The sequence below is a fragment of the Anopheles gambiae genome, chromosome 2 (assembly GCF_943734735.2).
Source record: "Anopheles gambiae chromosome 2, idAnoGambNW_F1_1, whole genome shotgun sequence".
NCBI lineage: Eukaryota > Metazoa > Arthropoda > Insecta > Diptera > Culicidae > Anopheles > Anopheles gambiae.
In genome coordinates this window covers 89,156,345-89,178,768 of record NC_064601.1, presented here as the reverse complement: position 1 = coordinate 89,178,768, position 22,424 = coordinate 89,156,345, and the positions used below count along the sequence as shown (strand labels likewise).

General features: G+C 43.4%; 1 protein-coding gene across 1 annotated transcript in view; it reads left to right on the top strand.

Moving 5' to 3' along the window:
- LOC1276424 (DNA-binding protein D-ETS-3) overlaps positions 1-21,504 on the top strand; it is a 68,549-nt gene extending 47,045 nt beyond the window's left edge. The window contains exons 6-8 of the mRNA XM_061644236.1: positions 9,533-9,722; positions 16,245-16,450; positions 19,202-21,504. Of these exons, the coding sequence (XP_061500220.1) occupies positions 9,533-9,722; positions 16,245-16,450; positions 19,202-19,338 (533 nt within the window). The 3' untranslated portion in view covers positions 19,339-21,504. The remainder of the gene's footprint in view (positions 1-9,532; positions 9,723-16,244; positions 16,451-19,201) is intronic.
- Positions 21,505-22,424: the final 920 nt, after the last annotated feature.

Sequence of the window (22,424 nt, the reverse complement as noted above, 5' to 3'; positions counted from 1 at the left end):
TTAAGATCGTTCGCCATGATCTGGAATAAGTGTTACATCCGTTGGGCGGTGTTAAAGAGCATTGCTGATTAATAAATGGCATGTGCGGTGTTTCGGTAACATTAGGACGAAGACCTGCAGCTCTGTTAATGGTCAACATGGTGTTTGGTGGCTGGAATAGATAGACAAAGCTTTGAAATACGGATAAGATGACACGTGAGAGCTACATGATCTGGTGAAATTCCGGTTCGAAGGATCAAATGTTATTAAAACACCGGGAAACAATTTAACAGCCAACGCTGTTGAAAATCAACCCAAATTGCGATGGGACGCAGGTATGAGGCAAGTAAAGGCGTCACCAAAACGCGAGTGACATAGCGCCGAATTTATTGCGGTCAGCAATTTTAAGATACAATTTCTGTAATCTTCAGACTAAGTGTAATTCAGATAGATAGTTGAGTCTTAGACATATCACCACGAAGAATTATGTATAATTGAAGAGATTTTTAGGCACTGTTCATAAGTTATACATAACAATCTAGGTAAAGATATCTCCCAAACGACAAGGACCTTAAATGCTTAGGAAATTCTGTCAGAAAATATTTAAGTAAATAAAAATGATAACAATCGCAGTATATGTACGCTCTAAGCTCAGTTTAAGTAGATGCACTTACCAAAAGAGTAGAATACTATTTTACTAAGTTTTTCGTCAATTGAATAGACCTGTCGAAAACTGTTGGAACTTAACGAATTGCCGTTTCTGAGCGATTGATCGACAATGTTGTAACATTTCAGACATTCAATAAGGCATGCTACGGAGTGATTTCACCCAATTCCCGAGCTCGCAATCAATAACCGTTCACCGAACTTTACTGCATCATGCGCAAAACATACAATGTGTTTCGACCAAATACTGCACCCTTGCGTACAGTGCTCCGCGATGTAATTTCTCTTCCACAACAACCCGCAAAACACCCGCGCACGCATCAATCAATGCTCTAATCACAGCGCAGTGCACCAACATGGACGCGAACAATGAGCGAACGCACACACACACCCACACTCACTCCCAGTTCTAATGCCTCTAATGGGTGTGTTAACTGCCTACTTTTACTGTATTGATCGTTTTGCGTACTTTCAAAACTCTCGAAAACTGGCCAAGAATACTGGTTTCAAAAACTTCCCACCACGGTTGCCTTGTAAAACGTTTAGCCTTTTGGTAAGCAAATTATGCTCACCCTGCCTATACCGGCACACATTATTATTATTTATCGAAACCCGAAGATCGAACGGCGGGGCACGCGTGTAAGTGTAAAAAGTCACCCCCCACTCCGCTGCCGAGCGTTCCGGGGCGCAATCAAACCCCGGTATTGTAACCAACACGTGTCAAAACGTCGTCACGGGTTGGTGCGTTCGACTTTTCGCTCCCCTTTCCCTAGCCGAACACAACTTTACACTATCCTTTCCGTTCATTGTTTTCCTAAAACGTTGCTGCAGTTGGCACCCTGCTCACACACACACACACAGACACACTGCTCTTATTAATTTGTTTCTCTTAAAAACAATCGACCCACAATGAATCATGAATAAATGCAAGACAGCAGCAGCAACGAAAAAACGCAAGACTTTGGCTGTTCTGTAACGCACTGTCAGCATGAATGGGGTGTGATTGCCCATAGCCCTGGCGTGTGCTTGTGTGTGTATACTGGTTTCTCGCCTCACCTTCAGGGTAAATTGTTTGATTGAGATTTTTTTTAACACCCTATTGAACCAAACCTAGGGAAGGAAGCAAAAAATGTTCCCGAGTTTTACCTTTCCGAGGGGCGCTGGGTGCACCGGTCAATTACACGAGACCCTGCCAAACCCTGCTTCCCGTGTGAGGTGAGAAATCTCACTTCGCATGTGGGTTGAGCCGTAAGCTTGCCTGCAACGGTGAGGGTCGTGTGCCCGCACCGAAAACTAAAGGTGCCTCGTGCCGCGTGTATGTTACGGTTCCTGTCGAAATAAAAATCCCAGGACACCAATTTGGCTCCACTATTTGCACGGCAAATGGAACGGTAAACATACGTCCTGGAATGAGGGAAAAATCGGACCTGCGTTTCGTTGTCTACACACTCTCTCTCTTTCTGTCTGTTTTTCATTATTTCTTCTCTGTCCCTTTTTCCATCTATTCTTTCCCGGTCCAGTGTCCCCTTAAAGGTGTCTGGGTGATCCTCGGCTCGTTCTGCTTCAAGACCTCCCGCCACTCACGGGGCACTGGAACGAATTGAACCGGAACCGGGTGTACTTCGGGGGGTATCTACACCGGGCAATCATACGTATCCGCACAGACAGACCGACTGTGCTACCCATGTCCTGGACCGGGTGGAGTTGGCAGTGACTCTTGACCGGTACCGGTTTTTTATCCAAACACACCATCACCTACCCGGAACGAATGGGTACTAGTGGATTTGGAGTTTTCTCGTGTTTTCTTTTGGCACTCATGAAATATTCATCGACTTTAAGGCTAAAACTCATGGTGTCATGCTGCCCAAATGCGAGGGGAATTGTTGGTCTCTTTAAAATTGACTTACGGTCAGCAATTACGAAGCGGTGTTAAAGGGCAAGGTTAAACCTGCTGGCAAGAGGAAGGAAAGACATTTATCTGCGTGAAGGGAAAATACTGTAGTACACTGTACATTTAAGGATCAAGAGCTGAAGATCATACACACTGTCAAATGATTTGGCAATTTAGATGCATTCATGATACGAAAAACTGAGTTTAAATTATTTAAAAAAGAAAATTTTGTTGATATTTTCATATGAAAACAGTCTGAAGACTATACAATTACTAAGCAATTGGTTTGTTCTTAGTACGTGATTAGTAGCAAAGTAGTTATGTATTAACCTTAATCAGCCCCGTAATAACATATAGAAACACTTGATGTAATCACACTAGCCTACAAATGCGCTCAATATCAAACACACCTCGTAGGACTTACTTACATGCCCGTCATTGGTTTACGCCTCGTATAGACCGTCCAGTCGTAGCAAGGACGCAATATCCAGCTGCGTGGTACTAAATAAGTCTCGGAAGTTTGTATAGGCCGGTATGAATCGCGAAGGTTGTGATGTCAAATAGAAGAAGAAGCAAAACACATACTCAAGCCATCGATAGTTCCAAAAGACTATAAACAAATTCCTCCAGTTTCTTTGATTTGAAGAACTTTTTAGAACAAAAATATACTAATAGTACGAGGGCACTAAAATAAAAAATCACTACACTACACTAAGAGAGTTTTTCCATTTTTCACTGATTAACAAACAGAAACTTTGTTAAATTGTTACTATAGAAAGGTTACAAATGATCAAATCAAATAAGAAAACCTATGGTTACACTAAATTACTAGCAAGATTTACTTGATTTTGAGCAAGATTTACTTGAAGATTTTATTTTTTTTAGACAACAAAACAAATGCTAGATAGGATATTTATTTCGACTACCAACAAGGGCAACAAAAGTTAAAAAAAATGAGTATAAAATAGTCTACTCTTAAGAAATAAATTTCCCGTCTCAAAGGAAAAATAATTTCACCACCATCTCTTTCCTCTTGCCAACCGCCAACATTTTCCTTGGACGCCCGTTTCCATGTGGGCGACACTAATTAGCACTTTTCGTGCGGCAACCGCTCAAGGAAACTAATTAGCCGGCAAAAGTCACACAAGCTCCGGTTGCCACTGATGCCCGGGGCCGGAACTGTGGACCGAAGGGAAACCGGAAGCCATTCGCCGTCGCGGATGCCTGCCGGCGTTGGAAATGCAGTTGAAATTTGTGTAAATGAAAGAACGAACGGCAAATAAATGCAAAACAAAACACAGATGAGAAAACAAAAAGAGAGAGAGAGAGAGAGAGAGAGAGAGTGGAAAGATAATATTACCATAAGATGGAGCCAGAGGTACGAAGTTGACAATGTTGAAGCATCAAACACACGTACTGATTCGCACAAACCACACAGCAGTGAGCGAGTAAGCAGGATTGTTTGCTCCTATCTCAACTTTAATTCATCAGCAAGGAGTGAAAAACGATGGCACAAAACCACGAATAATAAGCTACCGTGGTCGGGGGTTGCCACTGCTTTAACATTGCATCCTTCCGATGTTCCGGCATTTCGAGCAGAAAAGAAATGGGAATATGAATGCTGGACCGATCTGTTGTTCTCTTCGCTTGCTTAACCAACCAAGAGTGTGATGGTATATGAACAATAATTCCCTCCCTGGAACCACAAAGTTCATGCTGGCACCCGAGAGCCGTATACATTCGCTATGTGTTTATTAATATATTTACGCTGAAGCCGCTTAAAATATGGCTCCAAAGCTAGCGGCAAATGAAGGAAAATGATGGCCAAAAGGCAAATGGCAAATGGCTGGCCTACGCTGGCAGAAAACGACAGCAAAAAAATAGGTAAATAAAGGCAAGAAACACAAAGCGTTTAATTAAATTTCCGGTACGAGTGTGCGCGACCATTTCTATGGTTTGCGCGCGCCGGCATGCCACGCTTTCCAATATGGTGTCCGCTTCTCTTGTGTGGTGGTGGGGCCAATCCATTTTCGACCATTTTTCCACCCGCCTAGTAGTACACCCAGGCTGTGGGGCGATGATGGTTGGCAAGGCGAAATTTGCAAAAAAAAAAAAAAAAAAAACAAAACAAAACACTCTCACATACTAACAGCGTAACGTTTTGCAAGCGTTTTGAGACTGGCCGCGTGTTGATTGTGTGTAACGCGAGGTTACGTTCCAGTCGCGCGCTGTTCAAAAATGGGAGACAAGAAAAACAAAACATTCTGCACGAAACCCCACGTTCGCGTAATTAGCTCCCTCTGAGCCGCGGGCAGAAGGCGTTTGGGGATGAGTGTGAAGGTGTACGGGATTTGCTGTACAAAATGGCGTATAAAAACATTGCCATTACCATGGAAAATGCGTTGAAATAGAACAAATGCGGGGGGTAAAGGGCCCGGCAGTGGGATATGCTAATAGAGAAAGCAATCGCGGTATGGTGCGAATTACAGCGTCACGGTGTTTGTTGGCAATTTTTTTTCGTTTCGATGTCACATTAAAATGATTCATTGCTTTTAGTGAAGGATTTTTTACCCTTCATTGCACTTTGATTGTTTGTTAGGTGGAGGAAAATACTGGTTTTGGTATTTTTTTTCTTTTGTCATTTAATGCTTTGATTAAAAAAGCGTTGTTTCTGTAGTTAGGATTCTTGTTTTATTAATTTAAATTTTTAGTATTTTAGAAAGGCCTGACATTAGGCATAATCAATTACAATTTCTAGAAGATATCTATCAGCTAAACGAGTTGTAGTTTTGAATTGTAGTTGGGGTACATCTTTTAATGTTCTAAATGATTTAAATAGTTGGGTTCTAATGGTTTAGAATTCTTTGTACGTATTAATGTATTTTAAATTGTTTCGATTTGCTTCCTAGTTGATTAGACATTTAGAAATCAGAAATATTTTCGATTTTAGTTTAGTATTTGCTGCTTAGTATTCAATCGGATGATCGAACCCTACTAAAACAATGATAGTGCTGTTTAATTTCTGGTAGATGAAGCCACCTGACGCCTTATTAATGAGCTAAAAGTATTGATTAGTAGGAAGATGTATATGTTCTTGTTGTTAAGACTGTAACTTAACAAGAAAACGACTATCTTCTATATTTTAAGCCCTTCTATATCAATCCATCCTTACTGTATGCTAAAAAGTAATTATATTGTTAAGTAAGGCTCAAAGCTCAGTTGGACAACGCTATATAATAGATCATGCACTATCTTTTCCAACGAACACTAGAAAAATATGATAATCCTTACACAAAGCATAATTCAACACTCGCAACAATGCGTTGCACCTCACAGTTGCTTCAGTACGAGAAAGGCCGCCCATGGTCAAGCCTGCCGGTGTACGGTACGCACCGCGCTCGTTCATGCAATCCTTTTAAACTAAATCCACCGGACAGTGGCAGGAAGTCTTAAATCAGTCCTCGATTCAAGACGATCGTATTTGCCATCCCCCCCTTCGACCATAGGGAAAGACTCCAGTGCCATGGTAAAATTTTGCCCTCGCATGTCTCACTACAATAATTCTCGGAAATCGGTTCTCTTCTCCCCTTCCACCCGAGGGGCCACAACGCACCGATGTCCAACAACGAACACCACCGGCAAGTAAACTCGATGTCTGATCGCCGTGTAAGAAGGCATTCCTTTTCGCTCCCTTTTATCGCTTGGCCGTTCCACAACGGCGCACAGCACAAGGCGTCCTTCGAATGGGCCGGAACCTTCCTTTGGTCCATTTTTCCGCCCGTTTCTTACGCCAGCGGAGCAGCCCACGCCGGGGTTGAAAGTGAATCGTGTTCACTAGATCTTATCATCACGGTATGCCCCGTGCCAGTCGGCTCATTCTTTCTACAAGTCGTTACATTCGCTGTAGTAGTGTGCCTATGTTTATGGTCAGCTCGGCAGAGCCGCGTAGGAGGTCCCGCTTTGCGTGTCACCGTGTACGTAGCTCGCGTTGCTTTGCCGTCGGGTATAAGTCGATAATAAAGAAATAAAAATAGTACACAACCTCAACGACTCGGCCCGCTCAGTGGCCAACACGGAAGCAAAGATGGACGTATGTGTACTGAAGGGCCGTCCAGCGTTTGTGTGGTCGAAAGGGATATAACCAGCACCGACACGACAGGCAACAGGAAGCAAACATAACGAAGCCCCCAAACGAATAAAGCAAGAAACAACAACATCGCTCCCTTATGGCTCCCTTTGTAGAGGAAAGGGACCCCAAGAACAAGAGTCGAGCCACACATTCACCGGTCAGCCGGTTGTACCAGAAGACAGATGACCCAGTAACACTTGACCTGAAATCCCCCATACTGCTCCTCGTCCTAGGGGTGATGGTCGAATCGATTCACTCGAAAGATCCATACCAACAAAGACCAGTTCCGGGACCAGCGTACAATGCAACCGGGCACAACAAAAAATAGGACCACCCAAACCGGTAACAGGGGGTCGTTACTTTTGCTTCTTCCGAAAGCCCTTATCGCCCACCGCAACACACACACACACATAGAAACGCACATCTACATTTGCCCCGTTAGCTGGACGGGCCAGCTGGTCCAGTTAGACACTAAATAAAACCCCGTCCGTACAACAAGTAGGAGGAAATGGGCGGTCAAGGCAACAGGAAGGTACGGAAAAAGGTGTGAAATGATCGGAAACCGGCAACAAATTTAATCAGAGGGAGCGCGGCTTAACCCATGCCCACCAAAAGGGGGTCGCGCGGGTCCGTTTGGCGGTACCACGGAAACCGTCCGGATCCGTTCCGTACGGATGGTGTTCGTTTGCGGTGTCGTTTGGTTGCCTTTTGCTCGTGCCTGATTTTAATGGAGGTGTTAATTATAACCCATGGATGGTGGGGAAACAATTGATATACTATCAGGAAAGTGGAAGAAAGCGGGTATTATTTATAACAACCTTTTATTTGCCAAAAGTTGTAATGGTGGTGTGTAAAATACTGAATACTAAAGCCTTTATGCATCGCGATCGTATCTTCCAAATGCTGACAGATGGCGCTAAATGCAGTTTTTGGTACAATATATTACAACGTTTTCTCTGTTCCATATCCTTTCTTTTCCCTTAAGATCTTGTTTGCAATTGCAATTGTATGATCAAACGACAAACCAGTACACGATTTAGGATGGGAAACAGATCTACGTTCTTGTCACAGTCTTGTACCAGCCGTCACGTTTACGATTACAGCATGGGGCATACTTAACAAATCAATGACTAAAATCTATAAAGTTCAATCTCAAACTCATTAATTAAGCGGTCTATTGGTCTGGGAGATATTCTTACAGGTTCATTGTTGAAATAAAATTTTGAGCAGAAAAGATGTTCTAATAAGATTTTGGAGAATTTTTTGGTAATAAAAATATTGTAAATAAAAAAATATTGTTTAAAATCAAGTTTTCAGTTGTCCAGTAGGCCAAAAACATGAATAATTTCAGAAAAAAATTAAAGCCTTACAAACCCTGTTTAAACCTGTGGAATTGAACAGAGGTCTAAAATAATGTAAGCACATGGAATAATGGTTTTTAGATCGTGCTGACTGCTCATCCTCCGTTAAGTTACTCCCAAAACTGTTGAATATTTGTCAGAATATTGAACATGAAATTCTAGTTGGGATTTTTAGCTTGTAGCTTGTTCCGTCTTTGGCAAAGTACATGTCTTATAGAGCTTATTTTCTGAGTTTTTATAGGGAATTGAATAGATTCTCATGAAATACTATCGCTTTGGTTTTAAAAACATAAGACACTTTTTGATTTATTGATTTGAGTGTGTTGTAGTGCTAGAGGGAGCGAAATAAACTCCTAATGATATCGTAAGTCTAGCAGTGCACCGTAGTTTAGCTAAAGGACCCTATCAAGAAGACATATTTACCTACGTTCAATAACGTTTCGATAGCTGGAAACAAATTAAGCACCCTCGAAAAAAACAAAAAATTGATCAAAATCAAAATAAATCTTTACAATTCTTTTCGCAGCAGGACATCGCATCAGAAAAATCACTGTTTGTGTCTAGTTTGCCCTTTCTAACTACAAGCACCATCCTATTTATCGCCCAGATTTTTCAAACAAACTACCACCCCCGTTCCGGTGTGTAGGCTATAAAAACACATCGAACATACCGATTTACTAATGATGAATCACATAATCCGCACAGATTGAATGCGACCGAATGTGACCGAAAACCCATGCAGCCTAAATCTGAGGGAAAACCCCTCGATAGGCACCCGGAGAATCCCGGGCTTCCTCCACATCTCTCGGTAGGGTTGCTAAATTCTACCCGTACAAAGGCGAGGGTTCGCTTAGACCACGCACCATGGTCTTTTTTGGGCTTGGGTGGGTGTTATTATTGATGATGTTATGATAATTAGCCCTTTGTTGTAGTGCTGCCGTATGGTTGTCGCGGCACCGCTCGTCCTTCACCTCGCTGACATCGCAAACGTTAATGTGTCCCGTTCCCCTTCGCTGCGATACGGGATGAACGTTTTTTGATCGTTTCGGGAAGTTAGGTAATGTTTTTTCCCCCTGTTTTTTTCTTTTTTTTTTCGCGAAACTCTACCACCCGCTTGGTGGTAAATTTACGGGCGTACTATGAATATGTTGTAATACGCCCAAATGCCCAAAATGCTTGTTGAATCATCAACCACTTGTCGAGCGCGGGCGAGTGGGAGTATTGCTGGTGATGTATGTTCCAGCTTGTTTTATTCTTAGTACACTCACACACACACACACAAGGACAAAGTGTAACCACTTAGTGAACATAGTCGTTCTAATTTTCTGGTAATTTTTTAACCATTTTCTTCACCCGGTGTGTGTGTGTGTGCAACCGGTTCTTTCCTGGAGGGCGGATGATTAATGTACACTAGAAACGAACCTAAGGAACCTTCCGCCATCATCATTATAGTGATCGCCGGCACCGTTTACTAATATACTTTCTTTTTCTTGTTTTCTCGTTAAGGTTCTGGACAGATACAGCTATGGCAGTTTCTGCTCGAGCTGCTCAGCGATTCTACCAACGCCACCTGCATCACCTGGGAGGGTACGAACGGCGAGTTCAAGCTGACCGATCCGGACGAGGTGGCCAGACGCTGGGGTGAGCGAAAGTCAAAACCGAACATGAACTACGACAAGCTCAGCCGAGCACTAAGGTACGTACTGTGTAATGGATTGGATGGGAGTCGGGGAGTGGACGAACCTCCCCGCCGCTCCGCGAAAAGCATAATTTATGCTTAATGTTCTTTTGATGTCAGTTTTATTGCAATTTTCACTCAATTTACTTCTGTCGTCGAAAATTAGCCACAAAAATTCGTACACAAATCGTTCCTTGTTCCTTTTGCCCTGTTTTCTCCAACTCACCATTATTAGCCCTGCCAACGATATGGTCGAGCTTTGCGTTTGCGGAATCATAGAATTAGGATCATCGGTGCTGGCGGCCCGAAACGGCAACGAAACTACTGCACAGGGCGCGTTCGGTGGGTTGGCCGCGCAACAAAAGAAATCATCCCAGTAAATCAAATTGTCTTTAACGATTGCCACCGCCCTGCTCGTCATCTTGGGTTCGATTTGTATCGTTGCCCTCCCGGGCCCCCCGTAACGGACCATTGGCAGCGCTAGCTGCTGGATGAGTGTTTGCCGTCCTGCTGCGCGTAACGCGACGAACCTTTGTCAGTCTGTTCACATTCAGAGCTATCGGGGGTCTTTTTTGTCCACTCACTCACTCTCGTCTTGTCACTTTCTTTTTTCTTTTCTCGACCCTCGATAACGATGGTCTAACTGCGAGCGCTACATTTGACCCGTAATGGGATTAGCCTTTGCGCTTGCTATCGAACCGTCGGACCGTCGGATTGATTCCGAGCAATAGTTAGCGGGGACCTTTTTTTCCATCACCGAACGGTTGATTGAATGGCAAATTGGATCACACTGTCCAGCGACCCGTTCTCGGTTCTGGGTAGCATGCGTGTGTGGGTTTTTCTTATTCGGTTCAACAATTAGCCATGTTTGCCCTTTTTCTGTACTATTTTCGGCATGTTAGTTTGATTTTTGTCCCTTTTTGCTGGGAATCGAAATGATATTTGTATTGCCGTTTTTCGGGATGATTGGCATCATTAATGGCATGGGGTGAAGTTGTGTTTGGATTTTATTTTGTGTTTCTGTAGTTTCATTTTGGCAGAACAGAACAGCAAAAATTCCATTTCTCGTCAATCTACTATCAATAGGAACAAAACAAAATTTGAACAAAACATTTTTTTCAAAACTTGTAATACACTGTTTCTAGTTTATATAGCCGCCCCAATAATTTTCGTGTCTTTGCTATATCGTCAAAAGATATGGTATCGATATATGGTGTTTGTTTGTGGTTGTAAAAAAGCAATGTTGCAAATTTTTAGTTATTTATACCATGCGTTTTGCTCTTACTGACAGCAACAGAACGCCAGTATCCACACGAGCACGGATACACAAATGTGGTTTAAGAATAAGAACATAAATTTGACATTGACCCTTCCAAAATTTTGATCCTAAGTCGGTCGGCGAATAATTGTGATAAGGGTATATGCAAAAAAGGCAATTTTTCGATGTAGATTTTCAGTCTCTATTTGGAAAGCTGGAGAGAAGCTAGACAAAAAATATTGAAACATTTGGTCAACAGTATACAAAACAGGATTTTAGATGTAATGAAAGGTGCAGATAATACAACTAAAATGATAAAAGATTAAGAAAAGTAAGTAAAATCAACCTTCTATCGTAATTCATTCAAGTGCGGCCATAGAAAAAAACGACCAAAATAACGTTCATTGATTATTGTAACAGCTACAGGCATGATAAAAATAACTAAAAATATGCAACAATATTTTTTTTTACAACCTCAAACAAACATCTCATACTGGCCGACATCATATCTCTTGAGGATATAGCAAAGACTCGAAAATTAGTTGCAGTATAATGTTTTAGCGGAAAAGACGATCGCATAAGATTTTCTGTTCGTGTAATGAATGTTGTAAAAAAGTAATTGAGGTTAAAATCAAACCTTCCCTTTGACCAGTAATGGAACGAGCCTAGTAGAATCGAAATTCTTTCAGTATAATATATCTTTCATGGCATAGCGCCAACTGCTTGAAAAAATAGTGAATTATCACAGTGACTATCATCCGTTTAAATGACGTCATGTTTAGTCAAATCGCTAACAATGTTTGGTCTCAAAACTCTGGAAACAACAATGAAAAGGTGATATGATAAAAACCTTTCAATTATTTCCATAATAGCAAACTATTTGTCACTTCTAGACAAAAATATAAACGTAAAAAATGTATTAGTTGTGCTGTTAGTTTATTAATTGACATGTAACGTGATATTGCATATATTCGGGCGCACACCAAGAACTCATGAGGCAATCGTATTTAGATGACTTCCAACAATTCTATTCGAACATGTAACGAGCCATTTGTACTCTTTCAATAACTTGAGTTTAAGTATCAGCTCGCCATACCTTTAGAATAAGTTTAAATTGTACTCCTCTTCATAGTAACTCTAGGTATGCTATCATTGGCAACACATGTACGTGTCCTTCAATAAGTTATCATATGTTGTCACACATTCAAGCCATCCCAATGATTGGGGACACTTTTAAAAGAAGTTGAAAATGTTCGCAAAGCGTCCCGTCCCATCAACCTGTGAAGCGTATCACACGTCAAACTTTACAGCCAGGACAAAACTGCACTTTCGCAAAGTTTTGGTGACAAGTATGATAAGCTCTTAGATATTTCTTTTGCCAATTTAATCAACCGTACCATCCGCGCCACATCCTCTTCACCAAAACCCAAACCAAATGCTGTTCGCCTTCATGGTGTGTCTTTCCATTGAAATATATTTTCATTCAGCTATCTCACTAGACGTGCCAGTTACCTCCGCCGGCCCTTCAAACACATTTTATCGCCGATTTATCTAATAATTTCAATTTCAACGTTTCGTATTCATTCGTACGAATGATTGAAGAGCATGCTGAAATCTTCCCCTCCCGAGCGGGCAGTGCTGTTTCCGGCTACCACATACCACCCAACGGAACCACCTCTCCGAAACCTCGGCCCTCGGTTTGGTTTTGGAAAAATCGTCCAACTTTCTTGTCGAGATGTGCCATAATGCCCGATCAGATACCGTTCTTACATTCCATTAATCCACCGGGGGCCGCCGGGTGGTTTTCGCAACAACTTGCCCGCCCATCCGAGCTATGGAAGGCCCTCGGCTCACACAAAACCCACAACCACATCGTTCGCTGTGTCGTGCTCGTGAAAGAACGTACGTCCCCAAAACCAGTCCTTCGCCCCGTGGGTGGCTACTGCGGTGCAATTTTATCCTTACTGGCAGATGTTTCAATCCCGTTCGCTGTGCGGAGGGCTCGCCAAACTTCTCCTCCAGTGTGGCTACAACATGGGAATTTTACTGTGCCACCAACAAACCAACCGAACGCAGCATGAGCTGCAAGAAGGAACGCTGGAACAGCTAGGTGTGACACCCTGCCTCATCCTTTATCCACGCTCTGCTCTCTCTCTCTCTCTCTCTCTCTCTCTCTCTCTCTCTCTCTGTTGCAGCAACAGACCGGGTTGGTTTGCGAAACCGTATGCCGTATCCCGGCGAGCAAACGGAGGAGGTTTCATGCAATCAAATTTGTAAATTGAAAAATAACAACATTTTGATTTAGCCAAAATCTAATAGACTTCTGCTCTGGGAATGTTGCTGGCGGGTGTTGGGAGCTGGTGACGCTAGCAGGGCGGATGATGGCGCCATCGTTCTGGAAATGCGAAAGACAATTTCTGTACAGAAACGCGGAGCACACTATCGCTTTGCGATCAAGATGGGCGTTAAGAGGAAATTTATGGCAACTTTCGTGTCTACTAACCATCGCGTGAGTTTATAGGGCTTAGTTAAAGACTTTGCTCGATAAAATGCACGCTGAAAGTTATCAAAGAGTTGACTAAAGCTAAGATATTGTATAGTTATTTAGTATAGTCCATATTAGACCTTTTTGTTATTGTCAATCAATTTCATCATAACGCAAACTACTTTCAATTACAAAATCAATTACAAAACTCTATCCCTCCCGCTCTCACTTTCCAATTACCGCTCCATGTGGTGACATTACACAAATTCAATTTGCGAAATGTCAAATTATTGATTCTCCCGTAGCCAGACAGCAGCCGAACCGAATGCTGCCGGTACCGTATGTTGACTCAGTTGCTTTATTAAATCATTGCAGAGGAATTAAAATCCCGCTGGTTCCCTCCCAGACCATAGCTACCATTTCGTACTAAATTGTCTCGCTTCCCATGCCAGAGGGATACAGCGTTTACAACGCCCTGTTTGAAGCTTGGCTCTGTTCTACCGCAGGGATCACGCTCCTAGTGTCGTCGATGACGGGGTACACATTTCGTCACATTTTGGGGTAATCGGCTGTAAATGCTCTCTCTATCTCTATGGTTGGGCCCCGCCCGCAAGATGTTGTCCTGAGCGCGTGCACACACAAACACGCACAAGGGAGCACTAAAGAACAATGTTGGTGGAATGGCCATGGGGATGGTGTACAAGTGCGTACAGCCAGGGCTTTGGAGATGACAATGATGGAACAATCATGACAGCAGATCCAAGTGGCTGCAGTGAGCGAGAGCAGTACCCTCGACCTGTGAGGGGAACAGGGGTTTGCTGGGTGGTTGTTGGAAGATGGCCCACTTGAATATGTATGTACACACATTAAGCCACTCGAAAATGTTCGGTCGGAAAAGTGCTCGGGTGCGTTTTTCCACCACTCGACTGACTGTGGTGGAGTGGGCAAATGATAGCTTATTCACACCCAAACACACACACAGATCATTTGCATTTGCACGGCTGAGTGACAGCAACACGCCCGGCTCATTTTATGCTGTACCCGCTATCTCCCTGGCAAAAACTCAATGGGCGAGTGTTTGGGGAAAAAAGGGAAGAAACAGCAGCAGCAAAAAAGCATACTCCACAATCCGTCTCGAGCGGCGGGTAACCATTATCATGCCACTGTTGATGCTTCTCCCGATAATGATTCTGGAGTACGTGTGTGTATGAATGTGTGTCTATTTTGATGATGATTTGAGGTACGAACCAACGTTGACTGTAATCCTTCTCGCTGTCTGGCTGTCAATGCATGTTCGGAGCTCTGGAGATGTATGATTTTAATGGATGTAATTTTGAATATTTTCTCAACGAAGGGCAATCGAGGACGCACAACTTAGGAGGACAGTTTTTTTTAATGTGGTTCTCGCTGTAGGTGATGAATATTGCTTCCCCGAATCCGAACTCGGTATAGGGCATACCAATGCTCTGATTCCAAATTGAAGTGGAATAGGGCCGTTTTACCCCTTTTTGGAGCGGTTTTTCCATTACGATTCAGTTTATCGACACATGTTTACCTTCAAAATAGACTGTTTTGGAATGCTTTTGCTCTGATTTTTCAACACTTTTTCCCCATTCCTGCACAGCTCTACCCATATGTGACGACAGTTCCATTGTTTCTAGTGCCATCCGGTTACGTTTTCCACATGCCAATCAATTCGCTTCGGCACGTAGAACGTATTTGAAATCGCGTTCAAATCGCAACCGCCACTCATTCCTTCTCGCCCGTCACTGGGACGATGGAACCGAGGGACCGAGGGTACATTAACCGTATGAGCATTTCATGCTTAACAATGCGACCGACGGCACCATTGCTTTCTCAATCATGTTTGTATGCCTTGCGTTTTTTGCCGTAACGTCGTATGAATAACCTCCTCATCATCCACGTGTCCATTCGGTTGCCATTACCGCATCAGCAGCAGCACACTTTCCAATCTAGTAGTCCCAGACACACATTGTTCTTCGACCTACGACCTGTCAGCGAGCGTTTTGACACAATGTACGCAACCGTGTCGTGTGGCGCCGTCCGATCGATGGCGCTGTCGACGCGCGAGAAGCGTGCCAGTAGCGTTGTTCGTTTGTCATTCGTTGCTTTTTGAAGATATTGAAAATGTATATCTTCCCCCTCTATTGTCCAGTCGCGTCTCTGGGCGCCTCTCTCTCTATCTCTCTTCCACAGCGCGAGGAAGAAAATTGTACAAGAAACCGGGATACAATTTGCTTTCCCCGTGAGCGTGCCTGGCAGCGGTTTGCGCTACGACGATTTGTGTATTCCAGAGGGCAATCGGTGGGCGAATTAGCTGTAGCACCCGGGCACTATCGCTCCGCCGCTTATCGAAACCGACAAATCGGAACATACAACTTCACTCCGACGCGTTACGCACACTGAAGTATTCTGCCCCACGGTCGTAAACTCGCCGGCAATGGCTGTGGAGGAGCGAAAAAAAACACCCCTTGTCGCACACAATTTATACCGGCACGTACCGTACGTTTCTGGGGGGAAAGGGGGGAAGGGAGTAAAAGTGTATTTTCTTCGGCTTGATTGAGACACTTTCTTCCGTTTCTTTGCCCGTCTTTTTACCGACTTTATTATTGTGACTGCCTACGCCTACGCCACCCCATACAACGGGAATCTGTTTTTACCATTTTTTGTTCTCTTCTAATCCACCTTCCTTGTTCTTGTTTCTTCCACTTCACCCTCACCACATGGCCTCCGAACGGACCAACAAAAATAATATAACCCCACCGGGCGGCTACAGATATTACTACGATAAGAACATTATGACGAAGGTGCACGGCAAGCGTTACGCCTACAAGTTCGACTTCCAGGGGTTGGCCGCCGCGACCCAGCCCCAGACGGATCCGACCTACAAGTACCAGAGCGACCTGTTCATGTCGCCGTACCATCACGGGGCCAAGCTGAGCTCGTTCATGAGCCCCCACCACAGCATGACGTCATCTTCCGGTAAGTTGTGGCAGGGATTCTGGTTTATCAGGAAAAGGAAATCGGGTGCTCTCAGGACCCACTCTACTCGGGTTTATGTGTTTTTTGCGTAGTGGTGCCACCTTTACTATGGAGTGTTTTTCTCTATGTTTGTGTGTGTGGGTGTGTGTTTTTGAAGACCTGTTTCATACCACCGAACTGCCACCGATGGCCTAAGAAATCTAATCGCCATTTCGCACTCAACCGTTTAAAGATATTTCCTTTCCCAATTTGGCTTATCGCTCGTGAACGTTTCGTTGTGGCGTGTAAAAATAGGCGTAACGGCACTATTTTTCGCTTACTGCTAGCAATCGACACACCGTGATAGTCTATAAAAATCGAAAAGTTTTGAAAGTTGCAGAGAAGTTTCAATGGAACTGTGGTGTTAAACGGTTTTAGTACATATTTATCCCAGCTTGTACTAAATATTAGCTTGCTTTTTTAGGGCTGTTTTATGTATTATTTTATAGTTTCTACTTTATGAATCAGGGGTTTTAATCTCTTTTTTAGCTAATTAGTTTCTAATGACGAAAAAATAGTTCGATAACATTATGAAACGAAGTTATGTTGACTGTACTAAAAATCAAGTACAGCGTTTCCAAGGGCTGTCATAGTTGTAGGACACTTCTGTTTTACTCTTTCTTATGTGAAGTGATCTTCAAATGATGGATATTAGACTCTATGGCACCCTATTTGGACATACTCATTAGAAATTCATATTGGATTTGTCCAACAAGGATGCTATGAAGTCCAATTCCCATTACATTAAGTTCATTTTTACGTAAGAAAGAATCAATAATGTGTCCCACAGCTATGAAAACTCCTGGAAAACCCTGTAAAGTGTAAAGTGTAAAGGAAATCGACAGCAGTTTCCTGCCTTTATACCTTTAATTACTGAAGCTCGATTTAGTTGTATATTTTTGAAAATATTATGAATGAACAAACTAAGTATTAACTTCTGTTCAATTTTGATTTAATATAGATTTATACTGCTTTGTTCTAATTTGAGTCATTAGACTTGAAATATTAACAAATCCCTTTGATATTGGACTGTTACTTCATGTTTTGAATAGAAAATATACTTTTTACAAAAAACAGACTGCCAGGTTTAAGCCATAAATAGCCAAAATCTCATAATTTGCTTTTATTTTCCAAGACGCAAGTCTTTCCCGTGAAAATGTCCTTTGTCCAGGCCAACTTTCCCACCCAGGACCTTCAGTGCGCGTGATAAGCTTCCCGATTTTTCACTTCCACGAACCGTAAAGCGAGAAGCGATAAATCAATGCTCCCTACTTTCATCGATTTTACAACACGCTTGCGTTTTGAGCGCCAGCGTCAAAAACACCCACACCGATGTGGCACTGGTGGTGGTGAGCCCCATGCCGAGAAGCGCCACATTATCACCAGCAAGCCATCTTGTACTTGAACGGGAGGGAAGAAAACGAGAGTAGCAAACATTCTTGCGTGAAGTTCCAGCCCGAAGTGCCTTGGAAATCCTAGCTGCAATGGCAGCAGTTGCGCCCCCTAAAGCACGCCGTAACCCAATGCACAGCACAGGCTCATGCGCATGTTGCAGTAACCGACCACCAAGCGTCTCCATCGTCTCCGTCTGCCTTCCCTATCAGTCGCTCCCTATCTCTCGCTCGCTCTCTGTCTCATCGTGTGCCGTGCTTTGCCTCTTTGTCTGACTAGCTTCATCTCGCTCGCTACGGGCGTGATTAACTCGGATAGAAAGACACACACTTACACACACATACAGTCAAAGAGTAAATGGTGAAATGGCGGTAGGAATAGCAGAAAGAATACACAACCCCGAAGGAAACTATCGCCGGCGCAGGCGGAAAAACTCAAGTATCATCTTTTCCGCCCTATGTGAAAGAGCGCCAATACCATCATATTCTTACTTCCTACGAGAAATCCGGCCCGTTGGCCCGTAGCACGCGATCGGAAGCTACGCGCAACGGAAGAAGAAGGATGACTTTTTCTTACCTTTTCTACGACCATGTGGAGCCCGCGCTGATGGTTGGAAAGGAAAGGCAAATGGGCCATCGCAAGGTTCCGTCAACCGGAGGAACCTTCTCTTGGCTGCAAACCGCGCCCAACCGGAGACGCAAAATAACCGGGTGGAAGTGAAACCGTTTCTTTTGGTCTAATTTCTGTTTCCCTAACTAGTTCCGTTTCGGAACGGCTTGTTTGTTAGAGGCTTCCGAAGCGGACCTTTCGCTCTTCAGCGCGTTTTCTCGTACTTCCTTTCTGTTTTTTTTTTTTTTTTGCGTGTCCCCGACGGCAGCCGCGTGTTTGCCGTCTGTCGGTTCACGTGAAGGTGAAAATTAAAGTCTACCTACTCTTTTTTGTTGTTGCTAGCTCTTTGGAAGTTTGTTTTAGCTTCACTTTTTGATTGTCGAAGAAGCTGCTTGGGTTGCTTCTTTAAAACGACCTTAAATGGAATGAAGGTCGAACCATAGTTGTCGGAAGCGCAGGCAAAGAAAATCAACAAACATCAGCTATGCAATTAATAGTTCACAACTGGTTCAGCTTGGTTCTGCTTTCAATTAAAAGTTAAAATTAATTATTAAACCTGACAGGGTTGTTAAATTCAATCAAATTAATTAACAATCGAGGGGCTTATTAATACCATAAATGGGAGTGTTTAAGTAGTGTATCCTGGTCACGGCACCAAGAGATTTCTGTATTAAATGAAACACTTTGCTTCCTCCATTTCCCACCAACCAGCCTCCATCTTCCCGTCGGCCGCCAGCTGGGGTAACTGGGGCAGCCCGGCCACGAACCTGTATCCCTCCCACACGATGAGCCACGTGACGCCGTCGCACGTCGCGCCCCATCTGGGCTCGTATCCGCACTACGCATGACCAACGCCCACGACCACGTCCTCCAGCCACCATCACCACCATCACGCCCAGGTCGACAACTTCGACCTGTACAAGAAGCTGACACCGTACGAATAATAGCATCCGCTAATCCCGCAACAGCAGCACCAGCCACACCATCACTCGCACCAGCAGCAGCAGCAGCAGCAGCCGCATCACCATCATCAACATCATCAGCAACATCCACTGCATCCACATCATCATCCGGAGCTGTTCTATCAGCACGAGCTGACCGGATATCCTCGGAAGCAGATAGCGGGTGGCTCGCTGGCCTCACCGGCAACAGCCGAGGTGCAGCAGCTGTTGCGGCGGACGGTAACGATGCGGCCAGATGACGATGGTGACCCCGGTGGCCAGGTGGGCGTGTTTCGTGGCCCAACAGCAACCGCAGCGACAGCAACCAGTGACCCTACCGGGACGACTACTAGCAACGGTACGGCCACTACTACTCTCGCCACTATCACTACTACCCAGTTAGATAAATGTATTTTAGACTATCTAAGAAATGTCTCAACTTTTAAATGAACCTCCATCGGGGAGACTCCTTCGACCCAGCAGCGATGGGTGGGTGTATTTTTAAAAAAAGGAAAGGATGAAACCAAACCACAACCGAACCGATCAGTGTATAATTAGCAATATATCTTGTTGTAATGTGAACTGCTGCTGGACGAGCGCAAACTTTCCCTCCCTGCCATGCGGTGGGGGGTTTGAGCTTCCTGTCACAAAGCGAAAGCACACACGCCATACACATATAAACGTTAAATAGATAAAGCTAAAAGGGAGGACGCGCCCAACGCAAAATCGCCCACTAAATCACGATGTACAGCAGCAGTAATCTAGTCACGGCGTGCGGCTGATTGTGTGCCGTCGGTTACCTTCGTCCGCGGGTTGCGCAGTATTTAAGAAACGAAATTTTCGAAACCCTCCCCCGTCTCCTTCCCTGTATAGTATTAAGGGTTAGCCATTGTTTTGCTAAAAAAGTCATTGTGCGAGCAAGACGGAGAAGACGAACGTACCACTTCTCGCAAAACCGTTCCCACCAGAAACCGTGAACCATTATTAAACAACAAAAAAACGTTCCAAAGCAATCCAAAGAGGTAGAGAGGGAGGCGTTTTTTGCGGAAGCTCTTTTTCCCTTTTTATCTCGTTTCTGTTGTTTTGTCATATTGTTGTACATATGCATTATTCGATCGATAGCGTATTGTAAGTGCTTTAGTTTTGATTGAATCAACTTATTTAAGCTCCTCCGGGTTGGAAGGAGATCGAGAACAACAGTGAACAACAGGATCGAACTAACAAGCATCTAGTCTGTCTGTCTGTCGGTGCAATCGTTTGCCGGAGTGAGTTGAGTATGGATTAAACGAAATGATGAGAATGTATTAAAATTTAAGAAAAAACAAAGCAGAAAACATAAATTGTGAAAACTATCTCTTTTGATAATAATTTGCTACCAAATAGAAACAAACCAGGAAACAAATCAACTATCAGAACAATGTATCAAACAACTCACACACAAAACTATTGAAAAGACAAAAACAAACCAAAAAAGACACATAAAACAACACCCGGCAAACGAAGCGTGGAAGCGGCGCAAAAACAAAAGCAAATATTTATACATATAAAGACTGTGATAGTTAACGACACTTGTTAAAAAAAAAGTTTTGTTCTTGCAAACAATTTTTACTCGAGCGAACGAAACCACGGAGCTGCGTGAGGTAAAACTAGGGGAGATGGTAACAGGAGCAACTCAAGAATGCGAGGGTAATATAATAAAAGGAAACTTTCCTACTCCTACGATACGATCAAGATTCGTTTCCGTTTTACCCGTTTTGTTTTGAGTACTTTAAACTTTACGTTTTAAATGGAACAAAATTCTTATAGTAAGTAAACAATACTAGAGCATGTATAAGCGCAACGTATCCTTACGGATCATTCCACTCAGCAAAGAGTAAAGAGTATTTATATATGTATGTATGTTGTAAGTGTAAATAATCTGTGTACCGTAACTTATCGATGTGTACCATATATTTGAGCCTAGTCAACGGGGGAAGTAAGAAGGGTAGTAAAGGAAAAACACAGAAAGCAAATCCAAAAACAGAGTGTATTATGGAACGGTCAAGGATATGGGAGAGTCTTACATTCCTCCCCGCACACACACGATCGCGTTTGATCCATTTCGGTTGATGAAAATCACATGTTATGTACGATCGATCATTTGTAAAGGATCGTCTCGTGTTTTGTTTGTACATAAAAAATGAGGGAAAACACACCACTTACCACACAACCTTAATGATCGGTCGTCGTCACGCGTCTAGTCAATGTGGGGGATGGAAGGTTAACAGACTCTTCGCAACAACAGCAACAAAAACAAACACAGATCAATGTCGTACGTAAATGTATATGTGTGTGTTTTTTGAACAAAACTCAACTACAACTACAACTACAACAAAAAGGCTTCAGAGAGCTAAGAAAGTCAGTAATAAAGGGTATTGAGCGTAGCAAAACCCCCAAACATGGTGGAGATGTTCATACTACGAACCGAAAGCAAAATAATCAATCTACCGATCGGATTTTGGTGATTACCCAGAACAGTGTAGAGAGAGAGGGAGGGGGAGTCTATAGTTGTGTATCTTCTAATATGTATGTGTGTGTGTGTTTGTGTATGTAAAATCTAAGTTCAATCAACCGTCTTCATATTCAATGCGCAAACGGGCCACTACAACCCTCAAGGCGATACGCAAAAGGAGACGGCGCAACCTTGTACATTCAATCTCGCTCGCTCGTTCGGCTGAGCGCGAAACAAAACAAACCAACCAAACCAACCAACCAAAAAAAAAAAGGAATAAGTGAATTAATAAAAATTCGTATAAATGTTTCAAAAATCTATTCCCAACACGGCGTACGACTGACACTTTCTGTGATTACTGTGGTCTGGAATTTCTGGTACAAACCATACCAAAGGAAAGAAGATCTTAATGCTCATTATCACATCACCGTCGGCACGCATATCACACGCTCAAGCAAACAACGCTCGTTGATAATTCGGTACAGAGTAGATCATCACCCCC